The sequence below is a fragment of the Lottia gigantea genome (genome assembly GCF_000327385.1).
Source record: "Lottia gigantea unplaced genomic scaffold LOTGIsca_125, whole genome shotgun sequence".
Classification (NCBI taxonomy): Eukaryota; Metazoa; Mollusca; class Gastropoda; family Lottiidae; genus Lottia; species Lottia gigantea.
The window spans coordinates 516,041-527,413 of NW_008707332.1; the positions used below are offsets into that span (position 1 = coordinate 516,041).

General features: G+C 32.7%; 1 protein-coding gene across 1 annotated transcript; it reads left to right on the top strand.

Moving 5' to 3' along the window:
- Window positions 1-1,744: 1,744 nt before the first annotated feature.
- Window positions 1,745-10,212, top strand: LOTGIDRAFT_237969 (hypothetical protein; the record flags this gene model as incomplete). Its single annotated transcript, XM_009048610.1, has 21 exons — window positions 1,745-1,765; window positions 2,174-2,266; window positions 2,451-2,593; window positions 2,963-3,208; window positions 3,473-3,581; window positions 4,106-4,169; window positions 4,319-4,427; window positions 5,101-5,170; window positions 5,693-5,740; window positions 5,875-5,946; window positions 6,214-6,280; window positions 6,410-6,471; window positions 6,890-6,996; window positions 7,223-7,276; window positions 7,484-7,570; window positions 7,920-8,035; window positions 8,452-8,618; window positions 8,857-8,946; window positions 9,237-9,332; window positions 9,775-9,899; window positions 9,932-10,212. 20 exons carry the CDS (start codon window positions 1,745-1,747, stop codon window positions 9,838-9,840), a joined length of 1,887 nt encoding a protein of 628 aa, XP_009046858.1. The 3' UTR covers window positions 9,841-9,899; window positions 9,932-10,212.
- Between the last annotated feature and the right edge of the window lie 1,161 nt (window positions 10,213-11,373).

The following is an 11,373-nucleotide window of genomic DNA, read 5'->3' on the forward strand; positions in this document are numbered from 1 at the left end:
ATGAGCGCACGATATATTAGAAGTTGATGCTTTATCATGTAAAACATGCTACTCCATGCACTTGACTCTCTTTTACATCAGATTGAAAACAGTGAAAACTGTCTTTGATTTAGCAAACCCGGTATACCTGTAAATCTGTAGAATTTGGCTAGAGGTATAATTGTTGTCCCCGAAAATTTAAAATGCTGACATATTTTAAGACTGCACTATCTGCCTACACCTGTTATTGATTTTTTAATACATTGCGTGTGTATGTAATCTTATATTATCATCTGATAAGGGACACTTAACCTGTAAAAACTCATTGTTTCTAGGTAACACAATCAATCAATAATAAAACGTGCTATTTGTTTCTCTTAATGTCTTTATTCTCTACATCAAGCTGAAATAATGAATTTTTGATGTGTAATCAGGAATGTATGTCGGTAAACTCAAGGAATTAAATATCCAGATTCGACGGCTTGGGTGATTGAATTTGTATCATACTTGTTCCTGTTTTTGTGATAAGCTTTTGTGGATTTATGATTCAAGGTCCGAAGATGTCGGAATCTAATTAATAAGGAACACACAGATGTAGTTTCGATCTAAAGACAAAATTCTTAATGGTAAAATTTTGTTTTTCTCTATGGGTTAACTTGTCTTTGCGTTATAATTGCTATTCGATAATGCTATAATGGAAAAGCTAGATTAAGGTCCTCTTTTAAGTTGGAAGTATTTTAACATGGAAACACGAATGCAAAATGGTGCTCTAATTATCTACCGTAGAATGGTTACCAATTGCTGATTTCTTGGAATATATCTATAAACACAGGCCTATAGTAGATTGGGTCGTTTATCGGCACGTAACAAGGGTCGTTTTGCGACGCAAAATCCTACATGCCAAACGCAAGGACCTCCTAAGGTAAACACATTTTCATATTATGTTTTAAACAAAATTTTCTTTTTTATTTATTTATATATTATTGTCAAATTCGCCATGACGCATTAGACTTAAGAAAGTTTACCCCTATTTTTAAAAAAAACAACAACCCAGCTGTCCAGATGAGGATTATGTTTCAATCAAAGCAAACAAAACAGTGTTTTATGCCCTTTTTGGGGTAATGCTATTCTTCAGACCCTATACGGATCTGCTTAACCCCCTTTTGACAGCCTTGTACGCCGTGTTCTATTACAATATATACTTACTGTGAGATAACATTTATTGTCTTATATGATAATATGATAGAGGAGTTTCGCTTGATCAGTTTATCTATGTCTGTTATAACTAGTATATTGTAATAGTTCAGTAAACTAGTCAATATAATTAATGGTATTAAGATATATTGTTAAGACATGCGATTCGTTAGCTCGAAACATACCTCGTTCAAATATTTTCATTGATGACGTTCAATAACTATCGTAAACCTTATAAAAGTTCGCTATTCCCGGACTATGGATTTAAGTAATTCAATATGATGGTCGTAATAGATATTGTAAGATTGCTATGCTATATATTATACAGTTTTTAAAATATGCTTCCCGTTAGTTGTGAGGTAAGATCAGCTTGTATGCAAACCTTGCAAAAATCAAAATATAGTAAAACAATCAAACATAGTCTATTAAGCATAGCATTTATACTGTCTTAGTCCAACAGTTATAGTTGTTCAAGTAAATGTTAGTTTCAGAAGGCGACAGTGCTTTAAGAAGTGATAATTGTATGTTATGAACGTTTATATTTTTCAGGTTAACTTAGATCTCTTGGAATATGCAGGTCCATCCAGAAGAGGTAAGTCTCTATCAAATAATATCCAACACATTTTTCAGGGGTTTTCAGCTATTATTGCACGTTTTAAAGTTAAAATGAACTTAAATTTCAATTATGGATGATTTGAATATTGCGTTTTCTCTGAAAATGACTCCACTTACAAAATTGTTACGCATCTCTAGTTCCGAGTCCTTAAATATTCAGCCAAATTTTCTCTAATAATACACAATCTCCTTAACTCTGGGTTATTCATTGTTTGGTATTGGCTTGTATTGTCCTACAATATTTAAAGGTGTTTTGATTGGATGCTATTTGATTTGAATACGATTTAAAGATGAATCTCGTCATATCATGGAAGTGCAGTAACCTGTTAAAAAATACAATCCAGATCTCCATTTCAATCAAATTGTCTTATGTGAATCTTTGCAGGCTAATTCAGACCCTTTGAGTGGTCCAAATGAAAACCGTACAGTTCGTGATGTTCTCTTCATTGTTCTTATGCTTGGCTATATGGCGGGAATGGTAAGTATCTTTTAAGTCAAGGCAAATCAAAATCTAACCCGCTACTTTCAAAATTTTTACCAATTTTTTTTTTACCCTGACTAATTTTAATTCCACGGCCTCCACCATCAATTTGCTTGCTTGGAGGTCCATATCACCTGGATTAACAGATTAAAATACTATAACAATTTACTTGCTATTACAGGGCTACGTTTCGTATATAGGAATAACAAATGGTAATCCTTACAGCCTGTTTTATGGAACGGATAGCTGGGGTAATATCTGTTCCCAACAAAATGAAGCTATCAAAGGATCCAATCTATCCGGTCTAGATATGAGAACAAAGCCGTAAGTTATTGTAACCTATTCAATCCAATAGGTGCTTACGGACAGTTCTTACCCATGCCATTATGATATCGCCTATCTGGACAATGTTGATGGCCCAGTGGAAGTGACAGCCGACTGGACTTGTCTTCCGAGATGGCTGTTTGTTGTCAAGAGATGCATCAATAATTAACTTCCATAAATCGAGATCATGGTGCAAACTTAGTTTGTAGTTGTAGTTTTGTTGTTAAGATGCATCAACTACACATCAAGAATATGATGCAGCCTTATTTTCTTAGGCTTTTCTGCATTACTTTGAACGCAAAATTAAGTCATATTTTACTTTTATCTTGTTCTGACATTGTCATCAAATTGCTTCTCTTTCTATTTCAGCTATATATTTTATTTTGATAAAGATATATTAAAAGATGTTGCTTCTGGTCATTATCTTGATTCTACATCTAAAGCGATATGTGTATCGGAATGTCCTAATGAAACTTTATCAAGTGTTGAAGAGATGCAGGAATTTGCCAATGGAACCAACAGTATGTTATGTCAATATGATGTTCCTGTTAGTCAGTATTACTCTGCAGATCCAAACTCTACAGATACCTGTCCTACTTTACCAATTGAAGAAACGTAATTTGTTTAAACATTTCCTAATTTAAAAGGAATTTCCTATTCTGACCTAAAAACTGTCATTCTGCTTTTCTGCTAGCCAGCTGGGCATATGGTTTTATTTTTATCACCAACTTGATAGCATTTATGAACACGTAGAACAAAAAGTAAAACCAAATGTGAACAAAATGTGTCCTTTGCGTCTGAAATTGACATAGGACAGATATCTTAAGCACAAAGCACATATCTAGGTTCTGTAAATATTGCTTTTCCTATCAATTTCAGCACGGAGATCTTTTTTAGATGTATACCACAAAGCTTAACATCAGTATTGGACAAGTTTGGTGACGTAGTAAACAGTGTATTTAACCTTTTTGATAACGATTTTACTGAGGTAAAACAACCATTGAGCACTTTGAGTACACTGTGGCGGGTGACATTAACAAGTCATGGGATTCATTCTCTTTCTTTCATTAGGAATATTGAATGATTCTCCTCAACCTATTAGCTTAGGGAGTTGCGGCTGTCAATAGTGAGGGATACTCATTCTTCCGAAACATAAGATGGCAATCTAAAACCAGGCTTGTCAACTTACGGACTGGACTAGTCTGATTTATAATTTATGCCTTTATAGATACTTGCTTAGGAGTTATATCCAGTTGCGGCGCCAGCCTTCCGAAACTGGGGGTACAAATAGGGGGCAGACTGACTCAATGGGGGGACAACTGCTGCGGTTGAATTTTTTTTAGAAAAATGAATTGATTTTGTGCATTCTGACACATATTTTGGAGAAAAAAGGTAGACATTTGGATTTGTTGAAAATATAGTGGGGGATGCAAACCACTTTTCTAGGGGGAAAATGTGTTAAACCACGACGCCTGTAGTCTTAAATCCAATGCATCAAAATTTGAATTTCAGAAAAGTTATGCGGATCTTCAAACTTATTGGAAGGAAATTTTATATATTTCTTCAGCTTCTCTTGGTATGTAACCTACACACATTTTTTTATGCAGATACATGTTCGTTTGATTGTATTCGACATCTTGAAGTAAAAACCAATGGAACTAACCAAAGTTTTTTTTAATTTAGCACACCCGACTTAGTTTTATAACACATGTTAATCTTTTTCAGTGATTTCATTTATTATAATTCAATTATTAACCTACACGGCTGGTATAGCAGTATGGACTGTCTATATTCTAATGATATTAGGATCAATTGGTGGTATAGCTTTCTGCTGGTGAGTTTTCTTTGGACAACGTAATCTAGTTCATCTTGAACTTAGTTTGAATTCTGTTACTCAACTACCATAGGAACTGTTTGAACCACGTCCCTTAGGGGACCCGCTTCTTAATCAGGGGTGTTTTCACCCCTACGGTTGTGGTCAACTGATGTAGGAGAAGAATTTATTTTGAAAGAGCACCTCATATCATCACATGCTGGTCATTGGTCATTGCTCCAGGGGGTGAGGACTGAAAAAGGTTGGGAACCACTGTTTTAGAGAGACCTCTCCCCAGACAAAATAGCAAAATGAGTATCTAAAGAGCAGTAACAGGCATTGAATTGAGAGAGCAGAATGCAGAAGGGTAAAAGTATATAAAGTCAACGAGCCACACTCATCTCGTTGAGCCACTGTTTGAATTCCAATGCACAAGTTTATATCTGAAATCGGTTCACACTACGTGGCTTTACGGTTATCAAATATTTAATTTTATTATTTTACTTACCTCCTATTGTGTCAAGTACGCTATAATGGTTCTCGCAGATTCACTTTTTAAATAGCCTCAAATTCAATTAATGATCTCAGGTTGGCTCATTTCAACTTTCCCAAATAAAATTTATACCAAGCTTTTAATTATATATCTCACGTATTTACTGATATTATTTTTTATTATTATTCATTATTTTTTCAGGTACACATACTTTACCCAATCCAAAACACAGACCTGGCTTATTATTTCAATCGTTGTCTCAGTTGTCGGGGTGAGTATGGATACTACATTTTATCTAGATATGTCTTACCAACAAACACCTATAACACCAGTTAAAGGGAAGAAGATTATAGGGTAGACAGGGCAGAAGAAGAAGAAGATTCTGTAGTAATGGGGATTATGATAAGTTAGGATGGAAGAAGTCTCAGTGGTCAAATAAAATTGTAGAGAATTTTCTCCCTTGATGTAAAACGTATATAAAACGTTACTGTATAAATTAATAAAATTGATTTGTATTTCATATAAATTCGGTAGCAATTAAAAATGTTCCGGTTGTTGAAATTGTCACGCGTTGCATGTACCTGCATTCATATTGGCATTACATTTTGAGCAATGGAATACGATTTTACATGAGATTTGAACAATGCATAATGAATAATTGAACCTGTAAATAAATTGTTTGCCACGATCTCGTGTCTGCATGTAATATAATTTAATTAATGGAATAGATTAGTAGAGAATTCTTGAAGGTCTAATGACTACATGCATGATATTTATTTCTCTTGTATTACAGGTATTGTTACTGTTGATTTTATTGTTTATGCGGAAACAAATAGCTTTGGTAAGTACAAAATAATTATCCTGTACTTATGGTATATTATGTAGTTGATAAATTTAGACTTTTTACGACTGGTGACTGATTTTTTTCTTTATTTATTATAAAATATTTTTCACAATACATTTCTTCATTATCAGGCTGTACAGTTATTTAAAGAATCTGGTAAAGCAATAAGGAAAATGCCTATTTTACATATTCAACCATTTATAGTAAGTATGCTTTTATACTTTTTTATTTTTTATTTTTCCCCAGAGGTTGCTTAAAAATTAGATGAAAGTAAATGGACAAGCTCGGGAAGCAACAAATTATTAATTTCTTTAAGTCCTGATAGTAACGTCAATTTGGTCAAGTGGAAATACAGAACCCAAGGTCGTCTGATGGTTATTAACAAGATGCTCTAAGTGTTAACGATTCCCTTATAAAAGCCAGAAACCTTCTTCCATAATCCATGTAATTCTACCCATTGTTTATTTCAGACATTTATAGTACGAAGTGGAACTGCTGCTGGTTTAGTTTATATTTTCTTATATCTTTTAACATCCAGTAAGTAACTTGTTATTGTTATTAGTAATGAGATAGATTATCACTATAGCCTGCATGATATATTGTGTCAAACTATATTGGTATAGATTGTTAATGATGATTTTCCAATTGATTTCTGTATAATTTCAGAAGAAACAGCTTTAAATGAAAACAACGGACACGTAACCAAAATTGAAGATCCCAAAATGAACGTACGTTGGTCCTTAACTGTAAAATGTCTTAAAGGGACGGTTAATTTGAGTCTTGATTATAATATGTAAATGCTCTTCAAAAGTACTAGAAATAAACGAAAATCGCATAAACTATAGGAAATTATGTTCCTATTTCTATACATGTCTTCCTATACTTTGGCAGTGTCTAAAATAAGACGACTCATCTTTTTTAACTTCCAAACGCGGATAATTCTGGACAAAGTGGATTTGAAGGCTCAAATTTCGACGGTGAGCTTTGAACAATATTACTTATTAGCTCAGCAAAAGAATTCTCGACTCAGGGACTAAAAAATGATTGGTCACAAAAAATGGCGTATCCTTCCGTTTAATACAAGATTCCGTTTTCGCTATGGAGTAGCAAATGAACAATTGATATCGAATGACTTTTTCTTTCCAGTATTTGTTAGCTTATTATGTATTGGGATTTCTGTGGATGATGGAATTTATATTGGGTTGTGAAAGAATGTTGATATCTGGAGCTGTCGTTCGGTGGTATTTTTTAAGGTCGGTATGATACCAATTATATTTCTATTTAATTGCTCACTAAATCGTAAAGAATTCCTGACAACTAGCATTATGGTTCTAAGTAAATCCACTTTTCTAACCATTGATTTATTTTCTGTCAATAATTCTTCAACCCTCATGTTTCTAACCCTAATGAGATATACCAAATGAATTAACTGAATGAAAAAACGGTTATATCTTAAACATGTTGAATTTTTTTTTTCAGAAATAAAGATGACGTAAAATCACCCATCCTGAAATCATATAAAACTATGATAAGGTAAATGTGTAAAAAATTCTTTTGACATAATTTATAATGTTTCACATTGTTACCTACATGACTGTAAAGAAAAATTCCAAATAGCGACAATTGAGAATCTCTATAAATCGTGGTCAATCGTGGAACAAAATGTATAAAGCTTACAAATAAAACAATACTTGATAATAATGTTGTGGACCTTGTCAAATTCTATATTCTCTATTTTAGATATCATCTGGGATCTATTGCTTTTGGGTCACTACTGATTGCTATAGTCCAGTTAATAAGAATTATTGTTGCCTTTATTGATGCAAGGTAAGATTTAGATCTAAAGTGAACTCGACTGACGAATGAAGGCAACTCATGGATCCACTGAAACACTAGCATGACGAGAAATTAACTGACTTCAACTTACAACTGCGATCAAGTGGATGGTCGCAAACTTTGACCGCTCGGGTTCAATTATTTTAAGAATGGAGAACGTAAGCATGGGCCAACTAAGATTTATCAGTTGTAAATGAGTTCAGGTCGATAAAATCCTGAGATTTATCAGATTCACGCGTACCGTAAGTTGCGAGCAGGAAGTAAGTTGCTTCCAGAATCAGTTATAAGGTCAACCGAAACATCTCGTATTTCCAAATATGTATGAATCCCTCTTTTCCAGATTGCGAGGAGCAAAAAATGTAGTTGCCCAGGTTCTTTTGAAAATTCTTGGTTGTTGTTTGTGGTTGTTTGAAAAGTTTTTAAAATTTTTGAATGCAAATGCATATATCGAAATAGGTAATTAATATGCTTTTATTTTGCTGGATCTCCACGTTTTGAATTTTCCTAACTTTTCCCCTAGCCTTTATAAGTTAATTCAAGATAAGATTCAAGATTCATAAGCCCAGTGAAGAAAGTTTTACAGTGAACAGTTTGCAGTGGGTACAGAAATCGACCAAAGAACAAGAAATTCAGGCAATTGTTCAATATACCCTCTTATTATACAATTGAATTTTAATGTTGTTTCTGGAGATCTTGAGATCTCTATCGTGCCAAATAATCAAGAACAATTCAACGCTGATTATTCAACACCATTATTTAGGTTACTGGAAGGAAATGAATTGCAGTTAGTTTTTGCACCTGAAAATAATCTAAACTCAATTTGTGAAACGGGACAATGGGCTGTGAGAATGATGAGATATTCTTGATTTCAGCGATACATGGTTATGGGTTTTGTAAAGCTGCTAAATCAGCAATGTCTGTGATAATAAGAAATGTTTTACGTGTAGCTGCTGTCAACAGCGTTGCTAGCTTTCTCTTGTTCATTGGTAAACTTGCTACAGTTGCTGTTGTAGCTGTCATTGGTTTGGAAGTATTTAAGGTATGACATCTTGCAATATCCAGAAATGAGTACATCCTTGCATGATTTGAAGTTTTGCTTGGACGGTGGAATAGATCCCCTCCTCTACGATTCCTCTTCGTCGAAGAATCTTTAACGATATTGAGTTGTAGATTATCAAATTCTTGAATCCTTGACCAACGGGTGAGTAAGGAAGTCTCAAACCATAGCTAAGTCATTTTATGATGTACCTTATTGTTTGTTTTTTTTGTCGTTTCAGAATAAGGAACTGAATTATCTATGGTTACCAATAACATTAGCATGTATTATTTCATATATAATTGCCTCCAGTTTTCTTTCTCTGTATGAAGTAAGTCTCATAACTCAATCTAATAGCAATTGGTTTATAATCTGAATTCTTCACTTCTTACTTTAGTGAATTTAGCATCCAATTTCCACCTTTCCAATTTTCAGTTAGACATTCATGGCTTTTGCCATTCTATAAATTCAACACTTTGATTAAAAATTGGGATGTTGCAAATCGATGCTATCAGTCCCAACGATACACATGAAAAGCTTAGAAAAGCCTCAACACAGTCCAGATACGGCCATACTGTGTTTGAAATAAGGTAATAAAAAGACAGTTTATGTTTGTTTCAGATGGCAATCGATGCTTTATTTATATGTTTTATAGAAGATTGTGATATGAATGATGGTTCTGCTAAGAAACCATATTTTATGAGTGCTCAATTAATGGTAAGTTCACAGTGGCCCTAGAGCTATTTATTTAGTTGTATTGGTAGGTTATCTTAAATATTTAATATTTTAAGACCTAATATTAATCATTTTCTATATTAACGAACACATGAAAATAAGACAATTAGTCAAATGCAATGAAGATAAAGAGCTAAAGCTTCAATATCACATTCGATCACTAGTAATCATTTACATAATAACAGACCGCCAATATTTACTGGGAATCCACTGGTGAAAAATTGGATATTTTTTGTCGTAAGCTGATTTATAAATCCTTAATAAGTTTAATAAACTGCGCACTATAATCGAAATTATACGGTATCAATTCCTACAAAAAATCATTATCACTTCTCGATTTCGTAATTTAAGTATTATTTATTATTTATAATCTGATTTGTTATATACAGCTGTAGGGTATTAATAAACTGTTTTATCTTTCAAGAAATATGTAGATGACTCAAAAGGAAAGAATAACGATGTACCAGCTAAAAAAGAAGTAAAAGAATAACTCAACGTTTTAAATTAGATCCATCAAGACGTTGAGTAGATTTAAAGTTATCCATAAAGATGTTCCAATATATTTGAAGTAATCCATAAAGATGTTCCAATAGATTTGAAATTATCCATAAAGACGTTCCAACAGATTTAAAGTTATCCATAAATATGTTCCAATAGATTTGAAATTATCCATAAAGATTTTCCAACAGATTTAAAGTTATCCATAAAGATGTTCCAATAGAATTAACGTTATCCATAACAATGTCCCAATATATTTGAAATAATCCATAAAGATGATCAAATAGATTTGAAGTTCTCTATAACAATGTCTCAATAGATTTGAAGTTTTTCATGAAGATGTTCCAACTGATTTAAAGATGTTCCAAAAGATTTGAAGTTATCCATAAAGATGTTGCTCCAGATTTGAAGGTATCCATAAAGATGTTGCTCCAGATTTGAAGGTATCCATAAAGATGTTCCAAAAGATTTGAAGTTATCCATAAAGATGTTGCACCAGATTTGAAGGTATCCATAAAGATGTTTCAACAGATTTAAAGTTATCCATAAAGATGTTCCAATATATTTGAAGTAATCCATAAAGACGTTCCAATAAATTTGAAGTTTTCCATAAAGATGTTCCAAAAGATTTGAAGTTATCCATAAAGATGTTGCACCAGATTTGAAGGTTTCCATAAAGATGTTTCAACAGATTTAACATTATCCATAAAGATGTTCCAATATATTTGAAGTAATCCATAAAGATGTTCCAATAAATTTGAAGTTTTCCATAAAGATGTTCCAACTGATCAGTACATTTATAAAACAAGAATGAATGTACAAATACAGAGATCTGACATGTTGGAATTTTCATGACATTCTTTCTGTAGCACCACAATTGCCAAAGTGATTAACATGTTCAATGTACATGTAGTGTTATGAGGAACACCATTAGAACACCAATATATGATATACCAATAGCTTGATGCCTGTAAAATGTGATAAAATTGTTTTGCTTTTGTCTTTCAATCAGAATTTTAACTGATTTGTTTGCAGTGTTGTGTTGACTGGTTATAAGCTGCATTTATTGAAATGTTTAGATTTCGTTTTATCAAAATTATTTTTATAAATCTATTCTATAGAATCCGTCCTATTTATGTTATATTATATATTGTTTATGCAAAATAAAAATAAACTATTTAGAATGAATTGTGATTTGTATATGTTTTTAATTTGAAATGTCAAGTCCAATAACTTTTTTTAATTATTCCAAGTCTATTTGCTTAGTGACAAATTTTCACAGGGTATCAGACAGTTCTCGTTCTCTTTGGGGATTAGTGATGTCATCAAACACATAGTTTTAGTGGAATTGCAGGAATCACAGTTGTCTGATTGAAAATCAGAATGGTGCCAATTAAGGCTATCAGTGTCCCCAATACCTATAAATTGCTGTTGTACTTGCCATTGGTAAACGGTAAAAATATTGTATACCAGAAATGAGATAAAGTTTTACATCTAGCTTTTCAGCTTCTGACTAAACTAATGA